This window comes from Haematobia irritans, chromosome 1, assembly GCF_050003625.1.
Source record: "Haematobia irritans isolate KBUSLIRL chromosome 1, ASM5000362v1, whole genome shotgun sequence".
NCBI lineage: Eukaryota > Metazoa > Arthropoda > Insecta > Diptera > Muscidae > Haematobia > Haematobia irritans.
Genome location: NC_134397.1, coordinates 1,358,355 through 1,381,372, shown reverse-complemented (window position 1 = coordinate 1,381,372; position 23,018 = coordinate 1,358,355). Strand labels below are relative to the sequence as shown.

At 34.1% G+C, this 23,018-nt stretch overlaps 4 protein-coding genes across 11 annotated transcripts; 3 read left to right on the top strand and 1 right to left on the bottom strand.

Moving 5' to 3' along the window:
* Positions 1-923: 923 nt before the first annotated feature.
* On the top strand, positions 924-2,179 carry LOC142219950 (uncharacterized). The gene is made up of 2 exons (XM_075288735.1): positions 924-1,894; positions 1,977-2,179. Exons 1-2 carry the CDS (start codon positions 1,089-1,091, stop codon positions 2,101-2,103), a joined length of 933 nt encoding a protein of 310 aa, XP_075144850.1. The 5' UTR covers positions 924-1,088; the 3' UTR covers positions 2,104-2,179.
* Positions 2,180-2,416: 237 nt separating this feature from the next.
* LOC142219951 (uncharacterized) lies at positions 2,417-3,324 on the top strand. The gene has a single exon (XM_075288736.1). The coding sequence runs from the start codon at positions 2,526-2,528 to the stop codon at positions 3,243-3,245; it is 720 nt and encodes a 239-aa protein (XP_075144851.1). The 5' UTR covers positions 2,417-2,525; the 3' UTR covers positions 3,246-3,324.
* Positions 3,325-3,631: 307 nt separating this feature from the next.
* Positions 3,632-6,217, top strand: Exo84 (exocyst complex component Exo84). Its single transcript, XM_075288734.1, has 6 exons — positions 3,632-3,777; positions 3,844-3,999; positions 4,059-4,389; positions 4,449-5,218; positions 5,364-5,893; positions 5,954-6,217. Exons 1-6 carry the CDS (start codon positions 3,726-3,728, stop codon positions 6,137-6,139), a joined length of 2,025 nt encoding a protein of 674 aa, XP_075144849.1. The 5' UTR covers positions 3,632-3,725; the 3' UTR covers positions 6,140-6,217.
* Positions 6,218-7,881: 1,664 nt separating this feature from the next.
* gro (TLE family member transcriptional corepressor groucho) lies at positions 7,882-22,028 on the bottom strand. Of its 8 annotated transcripts, none has more exons than XM_075288725.1 (15): positions 21,133-22,028; positions 20,690-21,020; positions 20,399-20,493; positions 13,388-13,451; positions 13,278-13,322; positions 13,081-13,218; positions 11,931-11,963; positions 11,357-11,563; positions 11,090-11,185; positions 10,590-10,646; positions 10,265-10,447; positions 9,917-10,191; positions 9,181-9,854; positions 8,913-9,112; positions 7,882-8,844 (listed from the first exon to the last, which is right to left on the bottom strand). In XM_075288725.1, the coding sequence occupies exons 2-15, from the start codon at positions 20,828-20,830 to the stop codon at positions 8,737-8,739; spliced, it is 2,316 nt and encodes a 771-aa protein (XP_075144840.1). In that variant the 5' UTR covers positions 20,831-21,020; positions 21,133-22,028; the 3' UTR covers positions 7,882-8,736. The 8 variants fall into 8 exon arrangements, with proteins under 8 accessions (XP_075144840.1, XP_075144841.1, XP_075144844.1 ...); XM_075288726.1 differs by having other exon boundaries at positions 11,931-11,960; XM_075288729.1 differs by having other exon boundaries at positions 20,795-21,020; positions 21,133-22,027.
* Between the last annotated feature and the right edge of the window lie 990 nt (positions 22,029-23,018).

Sequence of the window (23,018 nt, the reverse complement as noted above, 5' to 3'; positions counted from 1 at the left end):
TTCACGTTTCCTAAGCCTAAATAATCTTTTAACCCTTATATATGTGATAACACTGGAAGCGAGAGGTCCCGTGGGACCCGGAATAAATAAGTACATATACCAACCAATATATTGTTGGTACCATGCAACAATATATTGTTGTGGTGGTTTAATGTTCTGAACAATCTGGATTTTTTGAAGAAAAAACAAGAATTTTTTGCCCCCACAAACGCAATAAATCCAAAGGCTGCATTGCCCACAATGATGAAGTACCCCCCTTTTAAAGCCGAGTCACAAGGAGGTGTCGTGTGATCAGAAGCTTGATAGTAAAAGGGCAGGGCAGGCAACAATTTTAAACCCTAAACAATTTACAAATTGTTGCTTGCTACACTATAAAGTACTAAAATATAACAGCAGAAAAGGACGGCTGTTTACGCCGAGAGATATATTTATACATATTTTTAAAGGCAAAAGATTGCCATACCAAATTCTTGTATTAGCAGACCTGTATATTATATTCCGAAATAAATTTTTTTGAGTGTATATGTGTGAACAAACATTCAGCCCACTGTCGATTGATTTGTAACTTATTAAACCAAATTTTGGAATTTTCTATTAGATGATGCAGAACAAAGACAATAAACTTTAGGAAGATAGGAAATTGGCTTGCGTCGTACCAAATGTTGCATTTACCATGTTAGTCCATACACGTTTGTAATTTTTTATTTGTTTTCGATTTTTATTTTTTTAATGAAAACCTAATTTTCTTAATGAAACAATGTTAAATTTTATGGAAATTTATTTCGTGCACTTAATTTCTTTTATTTGCATTTAATGTTATGTCAATACTTGTCGTATACGCGTTTGGTTCGATAAACGAAAAGTATGAAACTAACATCGTAAATGATTTGATCTCCTCAGTAGCCAATTTCCTATCTTCCTAAAATTTATTGTCTTTGATGCAGACACTTTCAAAAACGTGATAATAATTAACATCTTTATAGGAGTTGTCTTCTTTCTAGACGTGAAGCAATTAGCAAGAGAACCTGGTTCAGTGTAATTTACGTTTCCCATATGAATGTACTCATACTCTACAAAGTTTGTCGAAAATGCTTATCATTCCGCAAGTGATGTTTCTTGCTTTATTTTCTATGATGGAGATGATGGATTGTGACAAAAGTTCACTGCAAACGTTCCACGACAGGGTATTGAAAAGACGAATTCGATCCGTGGTATTTCCACAGAAGGCCCAACTACTTTTAACACCAGCTTTTGGAAAAGCAATCTTGGGTGGTAGACCTCGAGGCCTTGGATACTCCATAGAATTTGACATGTATAATCCTCTACCCGATACAGTGGAGGGATGGAAGCCCACAATACTTTTAAAACAAATTGAAAACAAGAAGACCTCAAATAAAGCCGAACCTATGGTGGACGAAGCTAACAACACGAATACTGTGCCATCATATCCAGAGTATTACGAAGCAGAATTCTGGCATGGCATGGATATGTATCAGTTTCCCTTCCATGATGAACCGGATATTCCTTTGACCTATTACCATTCGAAAGTCGATAAGAACCCTATGTATCTACCTTGGCGCAGGCACAATACTTACGTGTCAACGAAAGAAACTATCTCACCCAATGTGCAACAATTTCACAAGCGACCATTTCGTGAAAAACCTACTGAGGACTATCCGAAATTTAACTCAGAAAAAAACTCAAAATCTGATTGGTATCTCAAAAATCAAAACTACCGTGAAAGAAGGCAAATTTTTGATCAATTGGAAACTATTGGAAGACTTCTAAAATTTGATATGAAATCTTGCATAAAAAGAGCAATGTGCGAGATAACCACAAAACTGAAACCATACGGCGCATCCCTAATGGATGACATTATAAGGATTATACTGACGTAAGTAGACCTAATTGAACTGCATGCATCGCATGCAATGAAACTTCTTGCTAATATAGAAAACTATTTTCCTCTTTGTTAGCATTCCACCAACATTCCACAATAATGACGAATACAGACATCGCTATGAACATGTGAATTGCGCCCACCGATTTTCCGCATCCTGTCCCTACAGAGTGGTAGAATTTCTTACAAATACTTTCAAGTAAAGCTAATATTTTTGAGACCCCAAAATAAACCAAAGCCGTTTACAATTTATTTTTTAATAAATACGAGAAGATGAGACCACTGTGTATTTTAATATTAAATAAAAATACAATCATAGTTTGAAGAAATACACCGCATAGAAATCGCGCTAGCTACGGCAATGTCATAATGAAATTTATTTTCAATATAAACAAAAACTGACAATCAAAATTGTATTCGGCTGATTTCTTGTGAATACCTCTCTAAATATGCCTTCCAAAAATACTTAACTTTTCGAGTTAAATATAGTAGGCTATAAAACATGATTTTTTTTGTCAAAAACTACAAAAATATTCATAACTCTTCAATAGTATACATTTTTTGGTAAAACAAAAATTAAAAAAATAAATAAATTTAAAGTTAAAAAAAAATTATAATTTGAAATATGTCCTGCCCTACGTTTATTTTAACAACACTTCGTAATGTGGTCAGGTCATATCCCCATTGGCGCATTGCAACTAGATATTATGCGTCTCGAGCGGAGTGTGCCCCATACGACGGTCCAAAATGCTCTAAAGAATACCTTGAAAAGTTACCAGCATGTCCTGCCAAAGAGAGAAGGATAATAAACAAGGAAAAAGCCCCGGATAGTAATTCAATGTGGGAGAATCCAGAATGTTGCCTAGATGCTTGCCCTGATTACTCTCCACGTTTTGATGAGCTTTATTACAAAAGCAGTGATAAACTAAAACGAAAATATCAACAAACTTGGGTCTCATGCCCTGAATTACAGATTAAACCGAAGGTTCTGTGCCGCTTCGAAGGGACTAAATTGCCTCCTATGGAAAGAAGAGCACAAAGCAAAAAACCACAAACTGCATGCCCTCAAGGCGGTTCAAAAATCTGCATGGAGAGCAAGAATCTAAAATGCCCCCGGCTACAAATGGACCATTGCCAGGGAGTGCGGTATCCTCCAAAATGTAAAAGAAATTGGTCACAACAAAATTGTAAAAAAGAATGTGCCCCATATCCGAGTTACTCGGAGTGCTTAAAAGATGAAATCGCAGAACCACATGCAGTTGAATGTAATTGCCTAAACCATCCCATGATGTGTGAAATTTGGGCGGCGATGCGTCAACGAATGGTTAATGTAAAATTAGTATAATTGAAGTTATTTGAATTGTAAAATTGTGTTATTTGAAACATAAAATTCCATAAGTAAAAGTAAATATTCCCCAAACTAACTTTACGAGTATTTAAAAAATTTCAATAGAAAGACCAAGTCAAAATCAGAAACAAAATTGGAAAATTTTAAAAATGTATTAAACAAACAAAAAATTTGGGAATGGAACTGACACATTTTTTTATGTATTAAACAAAAAAAAAAACTTGGGAAATGGGCGTGTTTTTTCATTCATTTTTGGAACTGACACATTTTTTGCTGAGAGGGACGAGTCATCTATTATTTAACTCTGGTATCATTGTCTCCGAGTAGTCCTATTTTCTATACATAAACGTACGAAACGTAACGTACGCACTAACTGTGCATTACAACAGCAAACAGCTGTTTGTAAAAGTGGGAGTTGTTTGCTAAAACCTTCACTGAGCAACACAGTGAATAATATTTTAATAAAAAAAAATAAAAATGACGGATTTAATAAAAGATTTTGATAATCCCAATTTCAGTGTGGAAAAATGTGAGCAAAAATTTAAACAGGATCTTTTGGTTTAGAGGGTATCTCATTTTCTCTCCCATACTTTAGACACCAAGCAGCTGGTGAAGGAATGCGTTGGTGGAGCTGATTTGCAGAAAAAGAAGAAGGAGATACAATTGTATAGTGACAAGACATCAACTACACTTAAAAAATCTGTCTACGCCAACTACATGCAGTTCATAGAAACTGCCAAAGAGATCTCCAGTAAGCCATGCAAAATTTCTTGAAATATTTCTTGCTAATCACATAATAATCTTCCACAGATCTCGAATCAGAAATGACTCAGTTATCACTCCTTCTACATGACCAACATAATATTTTATCTTCGTTAACTGACGATAAAAATGGGATGACTTCGAAAGCCACAGAAGATGGGGAAGGAGACTCACAAACTCAAGAGGAAGTGGAAAATATGCACGCCACAAGGGCCGTTAAAGAAATGGTGCATGGATATGAAGGCAATTTAGAGGGGAAAACATTCCTAAATGAAGGAGCTCTAACGGAGCTGGATACGAACGATTACCGACCTATCCAAAGGGTATTTTTCCTACTCTTCAATGACGTACTAATAGTTTGTAAAGTTAAACACGATAAGTAAGATAGAAATTTGTACATGTGGTATCAATATGTTTATTTATAATTATTACTTTCAGGCGGCTTGAATTTCTTGTTGAATATAATCCCAAAAAAATTGCCGTTATCAATATAAAGGATCTTGATGGTGTTAAGAATGCCATCAATATTATAACACCAGATGGTTCCAAGATATATCAGAGTATTACGGCTGCCGGAAAAGCTGAATGGATTGAACAATTAGAGGTGGCTTTCAGATGGGATCAACAACAGAAAAAAGCAAAAAAGGGGCCAGCACCCCAGCCTCCGAAAGCCCAGCCATCGAATGCGTCTACAAGTGAAAATTCCTTTGACATCAGTCCCAGCGACTCTGTTGCCAAAAAAGTTGAGGAGCGATTAGGCCCAGAATGGATACAAACAGCCACAGATGAAATACAGACTTTTATAGCCCAACGCCACTTCGAAGATGCAGAGGCATTAGTCAAGAGATGCCAAGAATTCCTTAGCAAAGACAAAAATTTTACGAATGCACAGGAAATAGAAGAGAAAGTCAAGCTTCTCGAGAAACAGCTTACCGATGTATTGTTGCAAGAACTTTCGAAATGTCATGCTCGCAATTTACAGGTGGCCTTACGATCGTCAAAACGAAGCCTACAGATACTTGTCAATATGGGAAAAGCTCGTCAGGCATGTGGAACTCTATTGAAAGTGTGTTCAACAGCATTGCGAACATCACAAAGAGAAGCGCGCAAAAACAATGCGGAAATATCAGAACTTTTTTTTTGTGATCTCGCCCAAGTTGCCTCGGCTTTTTTGATATCTTTTGATTCCTGTCAACCATGCGTTAGTGGTACGTTTGTATGTGCCTAGTAAAGATATTTTATGTTTACTAACCGATGATGGAGATGATTTCCATGATTTGTTCATATATTCCTACATTATGTACTTCGTGATTATCGTATAAAATGCTTTTATTTCCAATAATCTAATTTCAGCCCTTGTCGTCTGGTGTAATGCAGAACTTCAGTATTTTGCAGGCCAATTGAAGAAACATTACCTGACAAAGGGAAGTCACCTGGAGGCTATTGCTAAATGCATGGATGGGGTACGCAAGCAGTGCGCCAAGCTTACCGAAATTGGTTTGGATCTTCAATATCATCTAGAGGGACTTCTACGTGCTGATCTGGAAGAGCTAATCAATGAATCTCGCATACGACTTTTGGAAACCATAGGTCGCACCGATGATTCTTGGCAGCCTTTCAATTTGCAAACGAAATCAAATTTGAAGCGCTTGCTACTAGAACTGGACAGTTTGGGCATTGATATGCGTTCGCATACGACTGGAGATACATGGATAAATTTGACGCAATCAACTTTAAACTTCACTCGACATTTCTTGCAATTAACTAATTATTGCGCTTATCTCGCAAAAAGTGAAGCTCTCTCCAAATCGTGTCAATGTCTATTGAGAGACATGATAATCGCTCAATACTCATTAAAACCAGATCCAAACCTAAGTGTAGATGTGAGAATCTCTCATATTTCAATTAACAAAATTACATAGTTTCTTTGTCATTTTTTCCAGCCCAACTTCGTGGTGAAAAATAAGCAATATCTTAGCGATGAATTGCTTCCCATTGCTATTTCTAATTTCCGTCGCATTAGTGGTATTAATCCAGAAATTATTCGGAGTGTGGATAGTATAACCAAACAACATTCTGCAGCACCCATTCCTAAGAAACGAAGTGTTTATCAAACCGATGTATTTTAGTATCTATTGTAACACTGTAACATCTATTATAATATTGTAATCTGTAACAATAAAGATATTGTAAAGAAATATTAAAAATTCAATGGGGATATTACTGGTGGTTTCAGTTAGCTTAAGGATATCTTCTTTAGGAAGATTTCCTACATTAATTTAATTTCTTTCTAATTAAACCAAGCAAAAACAAATTCAAATTCAATGCACATTTTTTTGGAATTAAATCAAGAAGTGAGCAATCTTAGATATGCAAGAGAAAGTGCATAATCTTGGCACTACATTTTGTAATAATTTAGTTCCAACGAAGCGAATCTTTAAATGCGAATTGATTAAATTGTAATATTACTATATTAATCATATATGGCCCTACTTGGCTCGATTAAATAAATCAAGTGATATCGGAATTATTTTCATAAGAATAGCTCAAGGGATTATGTATGGACCTGCAATTCCACATACATAAACCAGGACATTTTATTTAAAAAAAATTGTCTAGTATCAATATAACGCGAGCTAGAAGCATAAACGCAACATTTCGCATAAAAGTTTATGTTAAGTAAATCCTATTATATTTAATACATTTTTATAGAATCCCATATTTCTAGAAATAAAAATTACAATTTTTTGATTTGATTACACATAGGGCTTTTTATTTTATTTCTTGTTGTTGTATATTATAATTAAATTTAGATCTTCTCTTTTTTATATATTTACTCATTAATCGCATTTTTTTTTTTTGTTAATTTAAATTTACCATTATTATAGATTTATATATATATACAATACATAGATAACCACATGAATTTAAACAGTTTATTATTATTACTTTACTTTTTCTTTCATTCCATTCTACTCGCTGTTCGATTTGCTCTCTCAGATCGAATAGATTGGTCGTCTAACAAGCGGTTTAAAACACGTTTATATTTCATTTTGCAAGCCTAGCTTCCCAATAAATGTGAGGAGAAATGAGTTGTTACGTTCATAAAAAAAATCAAACCTATGATACATTGGAAAAATAAAAACGAAAACAAAAACCTAAAAATCTTTTATATGTGGAAGTTGCGCATCTGGAGTTTGAGGTGGGTGATCGCCGAAAATGAACCTATGCACATGGAGTAGTGATATTTTAGATTCATTCATTGTATATTCTTGGCTTAGGACTGCAGTGTTACAACAATCTATTGGTAAGAAGACTTTGCTATGGAACGCTTATGTTATTCTTTCGAGGAGAAACTTGGTGTGGTTCTCTGACTAAAAACTAACATTCTACAATATTTGCATTTACCTTACAAAAAAGGAACAGAAAGGGGAGGATGGAGAAATAAATTGGAGTTTCGTTGAAACGCAAAAGGGGCCAAGAGTTACATTTTATGATGGTGCTTGCTAGTGAGTTTAAGGATAAAATATGCGGGTGTGAACCTATGCCTACATTGTTTATTTTATACTATATAAATGATTTTAATGAAATATTTTCATTTCTTCTTTGCCTTATTACACTGAAAGAAATGAACATTTAAGGTTCTCTCAATGCAAGTTCTTCACAATTACACAACTTATTTGCTACATAATTTCCGTTTTATTGTATGCACTCGTATTTTATATATTATATATAAAATATTTTAATGTATAATAATATTTTTCTTCAGTGTATGTGTGTATTGTGTATAAGTATCCACTAAACTGTTTAACTGTTTTTGTTTTTTTATTCATAGTGTGATTTGAATAATGAATTAAAATTTAAAATCGAGTTGTTTTGTTTTAAACTTTATTTTTACGATTTACAATTAAGTTACAAAATAAAAAGTTGAAAGACTTTTAACAATATGAACTGCAATGAAAATTAACTGAGAGCTTTGTGATCATCCTTCCAAGAAAAATATTAAACAAATTTTCTAAGAAGGTTTACGTTGGAGTTTTGCGAGACAATGCGTCTGTTTGAATTTTTCGTTTATTCAATTTCTTGTTTGTTTTCTTTTTCGTATATAAATCTTAAAATATTTTATTTTTTTCGCGATATAAACAAATTTACTCAGATATTTCTATATGAGCTTAACGAAGTTTGAATTCAATATAGAGTGGTGGTAGTGGTGTTAAATGTACACTACAATCCTCGTCTTATGATTGTGAATTGATACAGACGATGGATATAATAGTGGATCATATCAAGGATTTGATTTTAGTTATGTTGAACTCTTTTCTTTTTTATTAAAGACTTATACTATACTTACTTAAAGTCTAAGAAAGAATTGTTGATTTATATATATGTATATTTATAATCAAAATGTTATGTTGATGCTTATCTTTTCGTTTGTTTTTGTTTCCTTTTAATGGGCTGTTGTGGTGGTGGTGGTATATTGATGTGGATGTGCTGGTGTTTGTTGCTTTCACTTTTTACTTCGGTTAATGCCGTTGTATCCCAAAAATAAAATTGAATGCAGTAGCTGTCGTAGTATGTATTTCCTCGAAATTATAAATCAAATCATTATCCGAAGAACACAAAAATGTGAAATACAAAAGATACAATTTAATATTGAATACCCCCAGTAGTAGTAGTCGTTTGTATATTCAATTTTCGTGAAGATATATGTTTGGAGACCAGTTGATTAGTAGATTACTTCGTAGACTGTGGCTTTTTTGTCTCCGGATCCCGTCACAATGTACTTATCGTCAGTTGATATGTCACAGCTAAGTACAGATGATGTTTCCTTTGACTGGAATAGAACAGATCGAATGGGTAAAGTATGTAGAAGGCCAGAATGGCAAATGCTTTGCAACTTACCTGGAATATGCTTGCACCATATGGTGTTCTCCAAGCATTGAGTAAATTATCTTTGCCGGTTGAAACAAACCATTTGCCACATGTGGCGAACCGAAGTGATAATACACAGCTTTCGTGAAGGTGTAATTGGTATTTGTCTGGTTTGGACGCATGTAATACCTCAACGTGTGAATTTTCCATGCCAACTGCAAGCCAGTCACCTGTAGTGAAATAAATCAACCAGTGTTATTTGCCATGAATGTAGAAATGGCTGTCAATATACATTTACCTGTTGGACAGTATCCCAGCGAGAAGATCTGTGAGCTAAAGTCATGCTGCTGAAGTTGGCGACCTTCACGCAGATCCCATGAACGAACAGTATTGTCTAGCCCTCCGGTCCACAGGCGAGTGCCATCGGGACTGATGTCAATGCAAGAAGCACCATCTGTGTGTCCTTGGAATTGACGCACTAAGATTTCGTTGTGCAAGTCCCATACCGCTATATTGCCATCACTACAACATGAAAAGCAAACCTTCGAGTCAGGACTGATTGCCAATGCATAGCAAGCAGGAGCCGATGAGGTCAATTCGGCTTTAATACGCGGTGTTGGGCTGGCCAGATCCCAAATTGAGAGATTTGACGCTTCCCCTCCCACAATTAAAGTTCGTCCGTCTGGCAGTAGTTTTACTGAACGAATGTAGTTGTCACGCTGCAGACAATCCAACTGACTAATTGGACTCTTATTTCCCGGCTGTGAAATATCCCAAACTTTAACGCACCCCTTTCCGCCGGTATAAACGTATTTTGTGGGATTCGAAATGGTGACTGCACAGACAACTTCGCCATGTGATAAGGTGTTTATTTGACGTGCATGTCTTGGTATGCCCACACCTACAAGGGCATCAGGCGGGAAGGGAACTGGTTGTAAGCTACCTTCACCATTCATATGGAAGGAATAAGCACTAAAAGAATAAAGCTAATTAACCACAAATCTTTTGCACACATATACAAAGCATGTACTTACGGCTTTCCACCGGTAAGCGCAGTCGGATGTGGAATGCCATTGGTTCGAACGTGCGCATGTGGGTCATAAGGTAAAGGTGGAGGCCTTCCATAAGCCGGATCGGAGGGTGGTCTCTGGTAAGGATCAGCTGGTCGCTGGTATGGAGATGCTGGATAGCCAGCTGGCGGAGGGCCACCTTGTGGCATCATTTGCTTGGGATTAACACCCTGAGCTGGTGGTGCAGCATTAGGTGTGGGAGTTCGAGCTTTGGCTCCCGGTGTGCCAGGCTTATCCATCTTTTCGAAAAAAAAAGAAACATGATTTGAAGTCTTACATACAAAACAATTCGATTTGAGAAGCTATTCTTACATCTTTTGTCTTAAGGCTGGGAGTTGATCTTGACGAACTTGAGCCAGAACGTGAAGGTGGCCTATCTGATGGCGGTTTGACCCCGCTACTACCCGGTTTATCCAATCGTTCTCCATTTAGACTTTCCCTGTCCCGACTTTCCATAGACATATGTTCGCCATTTGGTCGAGGTGAATGTGATTCCTGCAACAAAAATAAAAAAGACCTCATTATAATGCGGATTTCCAATAATAACAACAATTTCTAATCATTTCGTTTTAACTACAACTTTATAATTTCGTTAAATGGCAGCAGTAAAGATGTTATACAATGAAACTCAACTCACCATTTCATTTGCAACATCTACGACTAAATCTTGATCGCTTTTCTCTCCTTCATCCTCCTGGAAAAATTTTGAAAAATAAAATAAAATTTGTTAACAAGCGAGCCACTTTCATTACACACACGGCAATAATCTCAAGAAACAAAAGTTAAATAAAAAACTAACTTAAAAATATATCTCTAAGTGGGGATTTTTGACAGAGGAAGAGTGTGAGTTACGGACGAGAGATCAACCAGAGGATAAAAGAGAGTTGGGAAATCTAAGCTAACAGTGTTAGGCTGAATATGCTGCTTATCTCTAAATGGGTAAACTACTTTTTTTTAGCTACAATAATGTCTAACAAAATAGAGGGGAAAAGGAGAGAGAAAGAGAGTGACAGTACATTTTGGACCAGCAAGCCAAAATTTCTCATTACGAATTTTAAATGCAATCCCCTTTTCTATTGGTGAGTTGAGTTTTTTTCTATTGTATTCATCTTCTGCATTCTAGTATATGGTACTCACCAATTTCTCCTGTTTGGGACGTTTGGAGTCGTTTTCTATGTCGAGGGGAGAGCGTGTACGGTATTTTTCACGATCTGCTGGAGAAACGGAGTTGCGCTAAAATGGAAAAAAACAGTTAAAATGATATCCAAAGCTTTACAAACATTTCTTTGTGTATCTAGAAACCGTTATATTTAAACTAACAGAAACTGCCCAATTATTATAACGAAAAGCCATTTTCCATACATATCTTCCAACAAAGTTTGAGAAAAGGACCTATGAACTTACCAATCGTTCTTCAGCACTCGCTGGACCTTCCAAGCCAGTTGGCTTTATATCGGGTCTATGGTGCTCCGGTGGGGCTTTTAACAGACCTTGTGGTCCATGGGGTAAACCCATGGAAGCACCCAATGCACCAAATGGTCCTCCTAGTGGTCCTAAAGCACCCATAGGCTGTGGTGGACCTCCTGGTACCTGCTGCACGTGTATTTGTTGCTGTGGTAAAAGTAAATAAAATCAATTAGCACCGGACATCATTGTTAACATATAGCAAATACAGAACATACAAACAATGGGGTTTTGAAAACAATGCAGGATTAATATCAGCAGCGATACAGAGAAGGAGCAGTCCGAATTGATTTGACAGCAGATATGGGTAAATGAAAAATAAATGACACAAAATGTAAGTATATATACTTTGTCCGTTGCCGGAACAAAAACAAAATGAAAAACTATGCAAGACAACAAAAAAGCGCATTATGGTGTCAAAACTCTATGGGCTCTAATCAGCATAAGTGAATTATTTGTCAAAACATAAACGATACAAATGTGTAACATATATAAACGACTGATATAAACTTACAAGAAGCTGTTGCATTCCCTGCTGATGTTGCTGCTATATTTTGAAAATTTTGTTGTAAAGTGGTGGATGAATCAACCGTGATTGAACATGTGTTGGGAAAAAACAATTGAAAAGAACTGTTACTTCTGATGTCACAATTAACTTAAAAACAAAACAACATATCTGCCGTCAAACCAATTCCGCTTTTGAGCAAAGTTACAACGTCTTTTAACCACAAGTATATATAAAATCAGTGCCGTTTTGGATACAATATTTGAAATGGAAATAATATGGATATTTTAATCAGATAAAGAGATGTAACCTTTTATGAAGTTTTACAAAATTGACATTCGACGTTTACGATTTATGGCGTACGCTACTATCTGTATGAACGAAAGATCTTTGGGCATATGAAAAATCTTTAAGATTATGTTAATAGGAGAAAATCATTGGTTTTTTTTTGGTATGATTGTAGTTTTTACATAAAGCTGAGTACTATGTTCAGTTTTCAAGCTGAAAACCCGCTTGTTTTCACGGTTACTTTTTTTAATTAATTAATTTAGAAATATAAAATTATTTGCAATCATTTCCTTGGATATTTTCCATCCATTATTTGGCAAGACTTGATCAAAATTTAATCATCTTCATATATATATTTGTACTTTTAATTTAGTGTTTTGGTGAAATAACCGAACATAGTACCCACCTTAATTGTGAAATTTTTATTAACGGGATACAATTACTCTCATAAATTGCTTCTAATTAAATAAAACCAAAGAATGATAAGAAAATGCAAGGCTCATAATAATTTGAGTTGCGGTCAAGTCGGTATCGGTAGAAGATCTATCAATCTCGAATTTTGTGAATGATAGGAAAAGATTCAATTAGGATATGTTCTTGACATAACCTTGGGTCCATACTCTATACTGTTCTCCCAAAGTCTGGAGTTAAATCATATTGAAAATTGATGAAATTTCAAGTAGGCTAGCTTTTATGTACAACTTTATTGTTACCGAATTCCATATAGGCACATCTTTTACATTTATCAAAGAGTATTTTTGAACTAGACATTATAACATGATTTTTAAATTTTTAAAATTTTGATTTGTGGTTTAAATCTAGAATCTATATTAAGTGTAACCATACATTTGGGAATTTGAGCAATGCTTACCCCAATGATTAAATTAAGGTCCTGCATGGTGACTTGTTTCGCTCGTTCTACGGCTTGCAGGACCTGCTGCTGGTGATCGGCTTGTAAAAAGGGCAGCAATTGATTTATTAATGTGTTTAACCGTTTGGCAATTTCCGTCTATGGAAGGGGACAAACAATTATTATAAATCCATGTCGATTTTTGTTTATGTACTTACTTGTTTATGCATTTCAACATTTAATCCGTATGACATTTCATAGTACTGCAATAAGGAATGAATCAATTAAAATTAGTAAGAATTACTTTCAAATAATAACACTAACGTACCATTACATAATGACGCTGCATTTCGGTCTTTTCGTTCGCCAATTTTTCGCACTCCAGCTTCAATCTGTGAATAGATGAGTTTTAGGTAATATGAAATGACCAAATTATTAAACTATGATAATAAAATATAAAACTAAAATATAATAAACATATTTAACTAACTCTTTTTCATATTCAAAAAGACTGCATAGAACATTAATAATGTCAATCTTAAATTTCTACACAGGATTAACTTGGATTAAACATGTCAATATTATTAAAAATTAATGTGTACGTAAAATATTTTATTATTTATTTATTGTTTATTTTAATCGTACAGTAAATTTATGATAAAATAAGAAAAGTAGCATTGGCTGCTAAGGCCATCAGCTATCCAAAAATATATTGTGTACACTCATACATAGCTACTAGCTCGGCCGAAAAATCATCTTCGATTTCGGCCTTCTGAAGTTTTAGATCGAATAACTGAAGCCAAAACTTTCTTTATAATTTTTCAATAGTTAAAATAGTTGATGAAGCCAATTTTTTCGTGATAGAATTATTTATGCATAATATTTTCTAATTAAAAACTTGATTGAAGTTGAAAATTTTTTCAATTAATAAATTAATTGTTACAATTAACTTTTTAATCGAGATAGAAAGACATTTTAAGTTAATTAAGTCAATGACTGAAAATTTTAAGATGTTTAATTAAAAAATTAATTGATACATTTAACTTTTTAATCAAACTCGGAAAACTACTAAGTCAAAAAATTGGTGGGAATTATTTTAATTTTTACTAAAAACTTATTTCAAACAATCAATTATTTAATCAAACTAAAAACGCTAACCCCCATTTTCATGAAGCTCCGTTAGTGCTACGTTAGCTAACGAACTTCTAAACCGTGATATGTACATATCTGTCACCTTGCATATATATTCCATATGCCAGTTAGAAACTTAACTGCTGAAAAATTTTCAATTAAAGTTAACCAGAGAAAAGATATTTTCATTTTTCTTTCTGTTAACTGGCAGTTAAAGCCTAATGGAGCTACATGAAAATTGTCGTAAATCAGTTAAGAATGTAATTGAAAATAGTTGAATTCTTAATGAAAAAAATTAATTGAGTTTTGCAATCAACATCAAGTAAATTTTTAATTGAATCAATTAAAAAATTATTGAAATTTCTAATGAAATTAATTAATTTTTTGTAATCAAGTATTTTTTATGTCCAATTAAAACTGTGATTGATAATATCATTTTCGTGATTAAAGACATTTCAATTAATTTCGCGATTGAATCAGAAAAAAATTTTTTGTGTGTACGACCACCCTCATGTGGTACTTTATACACTTATCAATGAGTGCACCTCGATTCTATTTGCATCTCTTGTAAGCTACATACGTTTTTAAAAATGTCACCAGCATTATATTCAGGTTAAACAACAGTTGAAAATGTTTTTCAGACTGTTAAATTGAACCCATGAAAATTAGAATTAATTTAAATCGTTCTTCCCAACTAATCCTTCAGCCAAAAGTACTTTTAAAAATTTATAATACCAATACCGGGATCTCACGTGTCCTACACGCATCTTTCACTGATTGCTAAAAAAGTTTGACAAATGAAATCGATCTTTCATTATCTTCAAATTTGACTTAATGACATTTTCCTTATCTAAGATCATTATATCATTACATTTCTTATACTAGAATTCTATTTAGCTCAACATAATAATGATTAAACACATGGCTAGTAAGTTTCTGGTATTAATTTTCGGACACACAAGGCTTTCCGCAAGTAAACCCTTTCAAAACAATAACTATTCTTCTTTATTTTGTTCTGATGAGACTACTGCATACAGTGTTTCCGTAAAGAGTGCCGAACAGAGCAATAACAAACTGGTTTTGGATGCTGTAGTTGGCTGTTGTTTATGCTGTTTTCTTTTCTCCACTCACCAAGAAAACAAAAAACAAACCAAGATAAAAACAAGCAAGAGTAAATCATACAAAAGGCTTAAAAACAATTATAGGTTCTCTGTCCGCGCTAGATACGTCTCCCTAGTGTTAGCTTGGGTGAATGCGTAACTGTGTGTATACATGTGAATTCGCTTCATTGTCATCCAAACGTGAAGTGTGTGAAACATCAAGACCATTCTTTCGTCGTCAGATAGTAAACGCTCTGTTGTCTTGTAGGAGAAGCTGGATCAAAGTACATATATATTTTTGTGTACGATTGGTGTGTGTTGTTAGCTCAGTATGTATGGGCGTGAGTGTGTGTGTGTGTGTGTGCGAAGTAGGTGTGTACCATATATGTTCCTGTTGAAATGATCCTTTTTTTCTTAATAAAACCTTAACGAGAGAATCTCACTGGTGTATGAAAACACAATGATGCTGCGCACAAACGAACGCACATTTGACACAGTTTTCCATGAATTGAGCGCATTAGTGCCAAAATTTAACCAAAATAAAAAAGAACAAACAAATCCAATGTGAGGACTTGTTTTGATGTGTATTCTCTTCACGAACGATGGGTATGGCAAAAAACACATGATGCACAAAACGATCACAATCAGCTACCCCTGCTGTTTGTTTGCTCGCAAGCTCTTCTAGTAATTTTGATTTATTTGCTGAATATATAAGATACTGACGAAATTGTTTGTTTTTTTTTATATGTACTAACGATTTCGAATTTCGAAGTATAATTATTATAGTAAAAAAATGTATTGGAACGTCCAATATAGACAATAAATTGTTTTAATTACCAGGTTCTTGGACTTTTGTACAAAATCTTCTTCATATATTTATTTGAATATTATTTGATTTCTGTAGTGGAAATTCGTCTGTTTTACAATGTGTTTCTAAGATTTCCATATCCTCAGTTTATTGGGAGATCCACTTAATTCAATTATTAATAATATTATACTATATTTGTTAGAACGACGCAGCAAAAAAAATAGAAATTGTTCTAAAGGCACAACTTTAAAAGCAATTCCAAAAATGTCCACCCAAAGATTTTCTATATATATTATCTACACAGGAAATTCTTTTAATTCTATTTTTTATAACTTGCATTTTTCATATTTTTAGTTGTTTTGTTTCAAATACGTTAAACACAGAGAGAGAATTAATAAAAATTTACAAATATTCCTTTTTTTGTAAAAATGCTAAATCCATTCTAGAACAACTGCGAATGTTTGAAAGTATTTGAAGTCCACCTTTTAAGACGAACGTATGAATGTATTAAAAATCACAAAAAACTTATTTCTTTGGCAAAATATCACAGAACTTTTTAATTCACATACAAAATACTGAATTCGGATCACACCTTAAGAAGTCATGCAAATGCAGTACAACAGCTGTTGAAATGGTGGACATCCGTCCTATGACAAGCCCATGTTAAATTCATCGCTTCTGTGCCAATTTTGCACCACTTCCGGCTCCACAAAGAACGTTTTAACTACTATTTAGGCGACGCTATTTTACTGGGGAACTTTAACAAATCCAACATTCCAAAAAGGATTGAACTCATGACCCTTTGCATGTCAGGCGGGCATGCTAACCATTGCTCCACGGTAACTCCCAAAGATAGGTGAAATCCATGCATTTTTAACTTTTTTACTAGTCCATTACCAAATTTAAATTTCTTGAAAATGGAATATTAAAATTAAATGCAATTATGGATTAATAGATTGTCCCTTCTTCTATTGGCTTAATTATTATTTTATTGGCTTAATTATGATTCTTATGAACCAAAATTCACAGCTCCCAAATAATTTAATAAATTGAATAATCGTTTTGATTCCCATTTTTCAAGGCATCTACTTAAATTTAATATTTCAGATTCAATTTTTTTAGTATTGCTAGTAGGTAAGGATTGCAATACATACACACAACTAGATAATAAAAAAATATTGTAGGAAATATTTTATTATTATTTGTTTTATTATTAATTGGAAATAATTTGTAGTTTTTGTGTTGACCAGTTGCATAATTTTCATGCTGGTAACACTATTTGAACCAGCAAAATTAAAAAGTTATGGGGACAAAGCTATTGAATGACACACTTCTAGAAGCAAGTTGTTTCAAAGATAATTTAACCTATAGATCAAAACCTCAAAGTATGACGTCAAGAGAAGATCAAAATAAAATCGTACACTTTTAGAAAATGTATGAAAACGAAGGCCAACTTCATAAAATATGCATTTATACGTCTGTAATTTTTTTTATTTATTTAAAAAATTCCGTAATACAAAGCCTGTAAGGCCAATTAAATTATATTACTTATAACAAAACATAAGTAAATCATTATTATATTTATAAATATTCTATGTACGTTTATAATATTATTCTTGTAGTATTAAAGTGGCTCCCCAGCCATAAACAAAATAAGAAAACATGGTAAAAATTTTAAATAAAAGTACTGAATTAGAAAATAAAATGTAAATATGTATGAGTATAAAAGCCACAAGTGACTGAAAACATTACACAGATTTGGGTGTAGAGGCAAAAAATTCAATAAGTTTCAATCGGAACACATTGTTACATTGAGAAAAAAACCCTTAACTCAAGTGGTAGTCCGTTCCACGTGCGTGCAATTATCACCAGAAACGATCTAGTAAATATAGTTCTTCTGATCCGTGGTATAAATATCTGTATGTTCCGTGTCGATCGTGAGAACGTAAATTCAAGTCGTAGAGGTAAAGGTCTGGATTCCCTAATCACCTTATAGAATAGGCAGATGCTCCGATAGTCAACAAATCTCTTAAATGAGCAGCCAAGAAAACGTTCAACATAGCTAGATAAAGAATGCCTACGAGCAATGCGGTAAACAAAACGAGTAATAGTATTCACAATGCGTCTCAATTTATCAAAAATTGTACCAAGTGTCCCCGAGACAACTTCAATGCCATACAATATATGAGACATCAAAAGCGAGTGTGACAAAATTCGCCGTACTCGCAACGGTAAGTATAAGTTCGACGCATATATCTTTCTCAAATTAGCCCAAATCCTACCCGATAAGGAATCAATATGATACCGAAATGAAATTTCGCGGTCAACTATTACCCCTAAGCATCTATGCCGATCAACAACCTCAATATAATCATTACACAAGAAAATATCCAAGAAATATCAGCATTCCTAAAAGTTCATACATTTACAAAATATTTTCTCAAAAAGTATAAAAAAAATGTAACAAGTCATTTAAATAAGATTATACGCAAATTAATTTCACACTTAAAATAGAAATAAAAGTGGGTTGTTTATGGGAGTTTGATTCGTGTTATACTTTATAATAAACCTAATAGACCACATTAGGTTCGAAATCTACAAAAGGTGGATTTTAACTCCCTTTTTTTATAAGGCATATGGCAGTTGAAATCTAGTTAAAGTCGATTTTGAAAGTGTAATGGGAATGATGTATAATAAAGCATTTATTTAAAACATAATATGGTAATGCCATTAATTTAAAACACAATTACTATGAAATATTCATGAAGAATATTCCCTAACTTTTTGAGTTTTTTATGTAAATGCTCAATTATTTGAATAATTATACCTAATGATAACATCATTTATTCCATTTTATTAAGTCATTAACAGCCAAATGCATTACATGTTGAGAACAATTCGAAAATTACCAAGAAGTATTTATTATTGTCATTACAAGTTAGTCATTATAAATCATCGCAATGTAATGCAATGTGTAATGACGGCTTTACTCCTGGTAATGCAAATTGTAATGAGATGTGGTTACCTTGTTTTCGCTGGGTATTCTTGTATTATGAGCAAATTCAATGAGCTGTATCATCACGATGTCTAAGTCATTTTTCAAATAAGAATTAAGTCAAGTTATTTTTCGATAAAATTTTTTACAAAGTTATCTTAAGGCCATATGTTCAATTGTATTTCATTAAGCCAATTCCGATTGTGCCAATTTTCATCAAGCTCCGTTAGTGCTACGTTAGCTAACGAACTTTTAAAACGCACTATCGACATGTTTGCAGCATATCGATTTAACTTCTGAAAATGTTCCACTTAAAGTTAAGCTAAGAGAAAATATACTTTATATGCCTGCAATCTGTTAACAGACAGTTTATACGGAGCTTCATGAAAATGGCGGTAGATTTTAATGTAATAGCGTGTTACTATTTTCCTTAAAATTATAAGCCTTCTTCTCGAACTTGCCACTTCAAATTGATGGTGTTATCGTCAATACCACTTTGTGGTGTATATTAATACCACGTGAGCAATTATATTAAAATACAGTCTAGATTAAATGACAGACATATTTTCAGGGTTAAATACCAGCAACTGTAGGTTAGGTTAAGTTACGTATAGTGGCATACAGATATTTCACCCTCACAGACTATTCACTCCATTGTGATACCACAGTGTTGAACTTCTCTCTTATCGCTGAGTGCTGTCCGATTCTATGTTAATTCAATGACAATGGACCTCCTTTTTAAAGCCGAATCCGAACGGCGTTCCACATTTCAGTAAAACCACTTAGAGAAGCTTTGAAACGCTCAGAAATGTCACCAGCATTTCTGAGGTGGGATAAACTTCGTACGAATAAATTGAAAAGATTCACAAGAGAAAGAAAGAGTTTTCCTTTTTTTGAAAACTATTTCACATTTTTACAGTTGCTGAATTTTGGAAGCCACCGTAGCGCAGTTGTTAGCATGTCCGCCTTACATACAAAGGGTTGTGGGTTCAACCCCAGTTTCGACCAAAAGTGGTTCGGCGGTCTTATGTGGTCTCTCAATAATGGTTACGACATTTCTGCGTGGTTTCACCGTAATGTAAATCGCTGCTTGGACTAGACTACAAGAGGCTCCATTGTTACTGAGCTTAACGTAGAATTAGGCAGCTCTCATTGATAAGAATAGTTCACCACTTATGGTATCACTGAATGTGGACTGAAACTAAAAAATATCCATCTATCATTATACCTAACCTAACTCCTGATTAAAATTAGAGAATGTGTGGAAAATGATATTATAGAAATAATTAAAATCTATTTACTTACGTGTGATACTGGGCTTGTAAAAAATTGAATTCTTCTTTAATGCGTTCCAATGTGTCAACTATTGTAAATTTTAAAGGCCCTTGTGGGGGTGGTCCCTGCATTGAATAAGTCGAATGAGTCAATTCCAATCCATATACCGGCGTAGTCATTGCAAGTGTTTTGAACACATAGGTATTCGAGGTGGCAACCGCGTTCCAAGAAAGTAACATAAAAATTGAGAATAGAAATGTTCAAATTAGAAAAATAAAGGCTCCAAATAGGAGATAATATGAAATGTTTTTTGATTTTTACATGAATGGATGGCAAAGTGGAAGGAGTAGGGGTACTGTGGCTAGCTGAAGGTGGATGTGTGCTCAGATGAAGTGGGTGAGTTTTTACCGTTTGCATATCACTTACCCCCGCCGAAGGGTGCCGGACCGGTGCAGGATACATTTTTCTGCTTTTGAAGAACTATATCTTAAACCAATACCAGGGCGACTATGTTATGTTTCCTTTATTTATGACCAAAGGGGGTTTTGATCTAGAAATACTATTGCGAACTTCCTGTCAGAACGAGTACGCCTATTAATGTGTGAGATGAGACTGTATGGGGGGCAATGGAGATGTTTGTTTCCAATACGATCTGTAAGAAATTAAATTTGTTTAATAACACGCACATACACATACACAAACACAAACAAAAAAACATAAGCTCCAAAGGGATATGCAGCCGAGAAAAATTTAACAACACGCACCTCCACCTCCCGGGAATAGTATTTCCGTAAAAAAGTCGTCGTCTTCTTATTCGCTTCTTTTATTTTCCTTCTGTTTCGCAGTTTCTTTCTTAGGAGGCTTTCCGACGGAAACGTCGGTAGCTCGTCGTTTTGTGCTGCAGACGTCGTCGTCGTCGCTAGAAATTTTGGGGTCTCGTTGCCACCGATGGTGTTGGTCCTCTTTTTGCTAATATTTGCCTCTTCTTGTCAATCGAATGGAGCTCGACTCCTTCTCTTCTCTGCCTTGCTGCTATGCCGCTCCACCACACGGCCTTTCAAATCATATAGCCAGCCAGAGATGGTAATTGCTGTCGTGCTGCGTCTGCTACTGCACTATTACTTCTCTGTCGCCTGCCCACTTTGTCAATTATTTTTCACCAATTATTTCATCAATACATTCAAATACTGTGGGTAATCTGCATCAACTATCACTCTGCCCTAGCACTTATTGCATATTTCCACACAAATTTTGCAAGTTTCTCTTCTTCACTTTGAAATATTCAATTTATTATTTCGCGATTTTCATTTTCGCGTGTGCGCAATGCTATCACAATCACCACCAAGCTTCTATTTTCTGCCAGCACTACTTGTCCGTCGTGTCCAACTTCACAATGGCGGATATTATAGCTGCTAATATTCACATGCGTATTTTTGCAAAGTTGCTGCGATATTTTGGATTGCTTTTCACTATACTTAATTAGATATTTTTCAATTTCACGATAGATAAATATATTTTAGTTCGCGTGGAGGCTCTTTATTGTTATCCTCAGCCATCCTTAAATCACCACACGTTGATGAATCTGCATCATTTACAGACACTTTTTCTCAAAAACGACTGAAAATTCCGACCCAAAATGACGCTTAAAATGTATAAAGAGATGACAAAAGAAGAAATAGTGGTGCCAAAGTACTGGTTACTATCGCCTGTAAACTGTATGGGCCTCCTACGACGCTATCTAAATACAACCGTATATGTGCGTCGTTCAACATTGCGTGAGATATTAATGCCGGTATGATGCTATCGGATAGTTTTATTTCGTGTAAAGGTACTTATGTTTGTTTTTTTATCACCAAACTACAAATAAGAATTACAAAACTATTATATATGAAAACAATCATATTTATTTATTTATGGAAAAGTTCTAATGGATTGGTTGTGTATCATTTTGTCATTTGAAAATAATTGATTGAAAATAGTAGTCGTTAAAATAATATTTTCGACACGGAAACCGACCGTAGTACCTACCTTGACACCGGTATTAACCCTTTAAGGTGGGTATTAAGTTCTAGTTTAGCCGCTAAAATCGTCATTTTCCCACGATTACTTTTCTTTAATAATCCATTTTAAGGAATACAAACTTTGTGAAAATTTTCTTTGGGCTATTCCCCATCAAGTTATAGTGAAATCTGCAACAAATAGGTATAATTTTATGCCTTTTTTTACTGATTTAGTTTTCACTTTAAAGGTAAGTACTATGTTCGCTTTCGCGTTGAAATTTTCGCGGTTACTTTATTAAAACAGTTCAATATAAATCAGATAAATTAATTTAATTTATGCACAGTTTCTTGTTCCTCTAGATTTCGGCAAGACTTTACAGGAATAAGTTTGTTTTAATTTATAATTTTGATTATTTAAGGAAAAGTAATCGCGAAAATAAAGTGGTTTTCAACTCGAAAAAGGAACATAGTACACACCTTAAAGTTCGAGTTTAGCCGCCAAAATCGTCATTTTTTCACTGAAGTGAAAACTAAATCAGTAAAAATAGGCATACAATTATACATTTTTAGAAAAAAAAGCGATTAAAGAGAACAAACATCGGACAAAAGTTAGTTCGCATCTTCGCGCGAAAATTATACTTTTTTCACGA

Excerpts from the sequence above, each read along its gene's own strand:
- LOC142219951 (XM_075288736.1), top strand. The coding sequence starts at position 2,526 with ATGTCCTGCCCTACGTTTATTTTAACAACACTTCGTAATGTGGTCAGG.
- gro (XM_075288725.1), bottom strand. The coding sequence starts at position 20,830 with ATGTATCCTGCACCGGTCCGGCACCCTTCGGCGGGGGTAAGTGATATG. Across the intron at positions 20,494-20,689 it reads CCACTTTGCCATCCATTCAT|GGACCACCCCCACAAGGGCC; the intron begins GTAAAAATCAAA and ends TATTCAATGCAG. Across the intron at positions 13,219-13,277 it reads ATGTTGAAATGCATAAACAA|ACGGAAATTGCCAAACGGTT; the intron begins GTAAGTACATAA and ends CCCCTTCCATAG.
- Exo84 (XM_075288734.1), top strand. The coding sequence starts at position 3,726 with ATGACGGATTTAATAAAAGATTTTGATAATCCCAATTTCAGTGTGGAA. Across the intron at positions 3,778-3,843 it reads CAATTTCAGTGTGGAAAAAT|ACACCAAGCAGCTGGTGAAG; the intron begins GTGAGCAAAAAT and ends CCCATACTTTAG. Across the intron at positions 5,894-5,953 it reads ATCCAAACCTAAGTGTAGAT|CCCAACTTCGTGGTGAAAAA; the intron begins GTGAGAATCTCT and ends CATTTTTTCCAG.
- LOC142219950 (XM_075288735.1), top strand. The coding sequence starts at position 1,089 with ATGCTTATCATTCCGCAAGTGATGTTTCTTGCTTTATTTTCTATGATG. Across the intron at positions 1,895-1,976 it reads ATTATAAGGATTATACTGAC|CATTCCACCAACATTCCACA; the intron begins GTAAGTAGACCT and ends CCTCTTTGTTAG.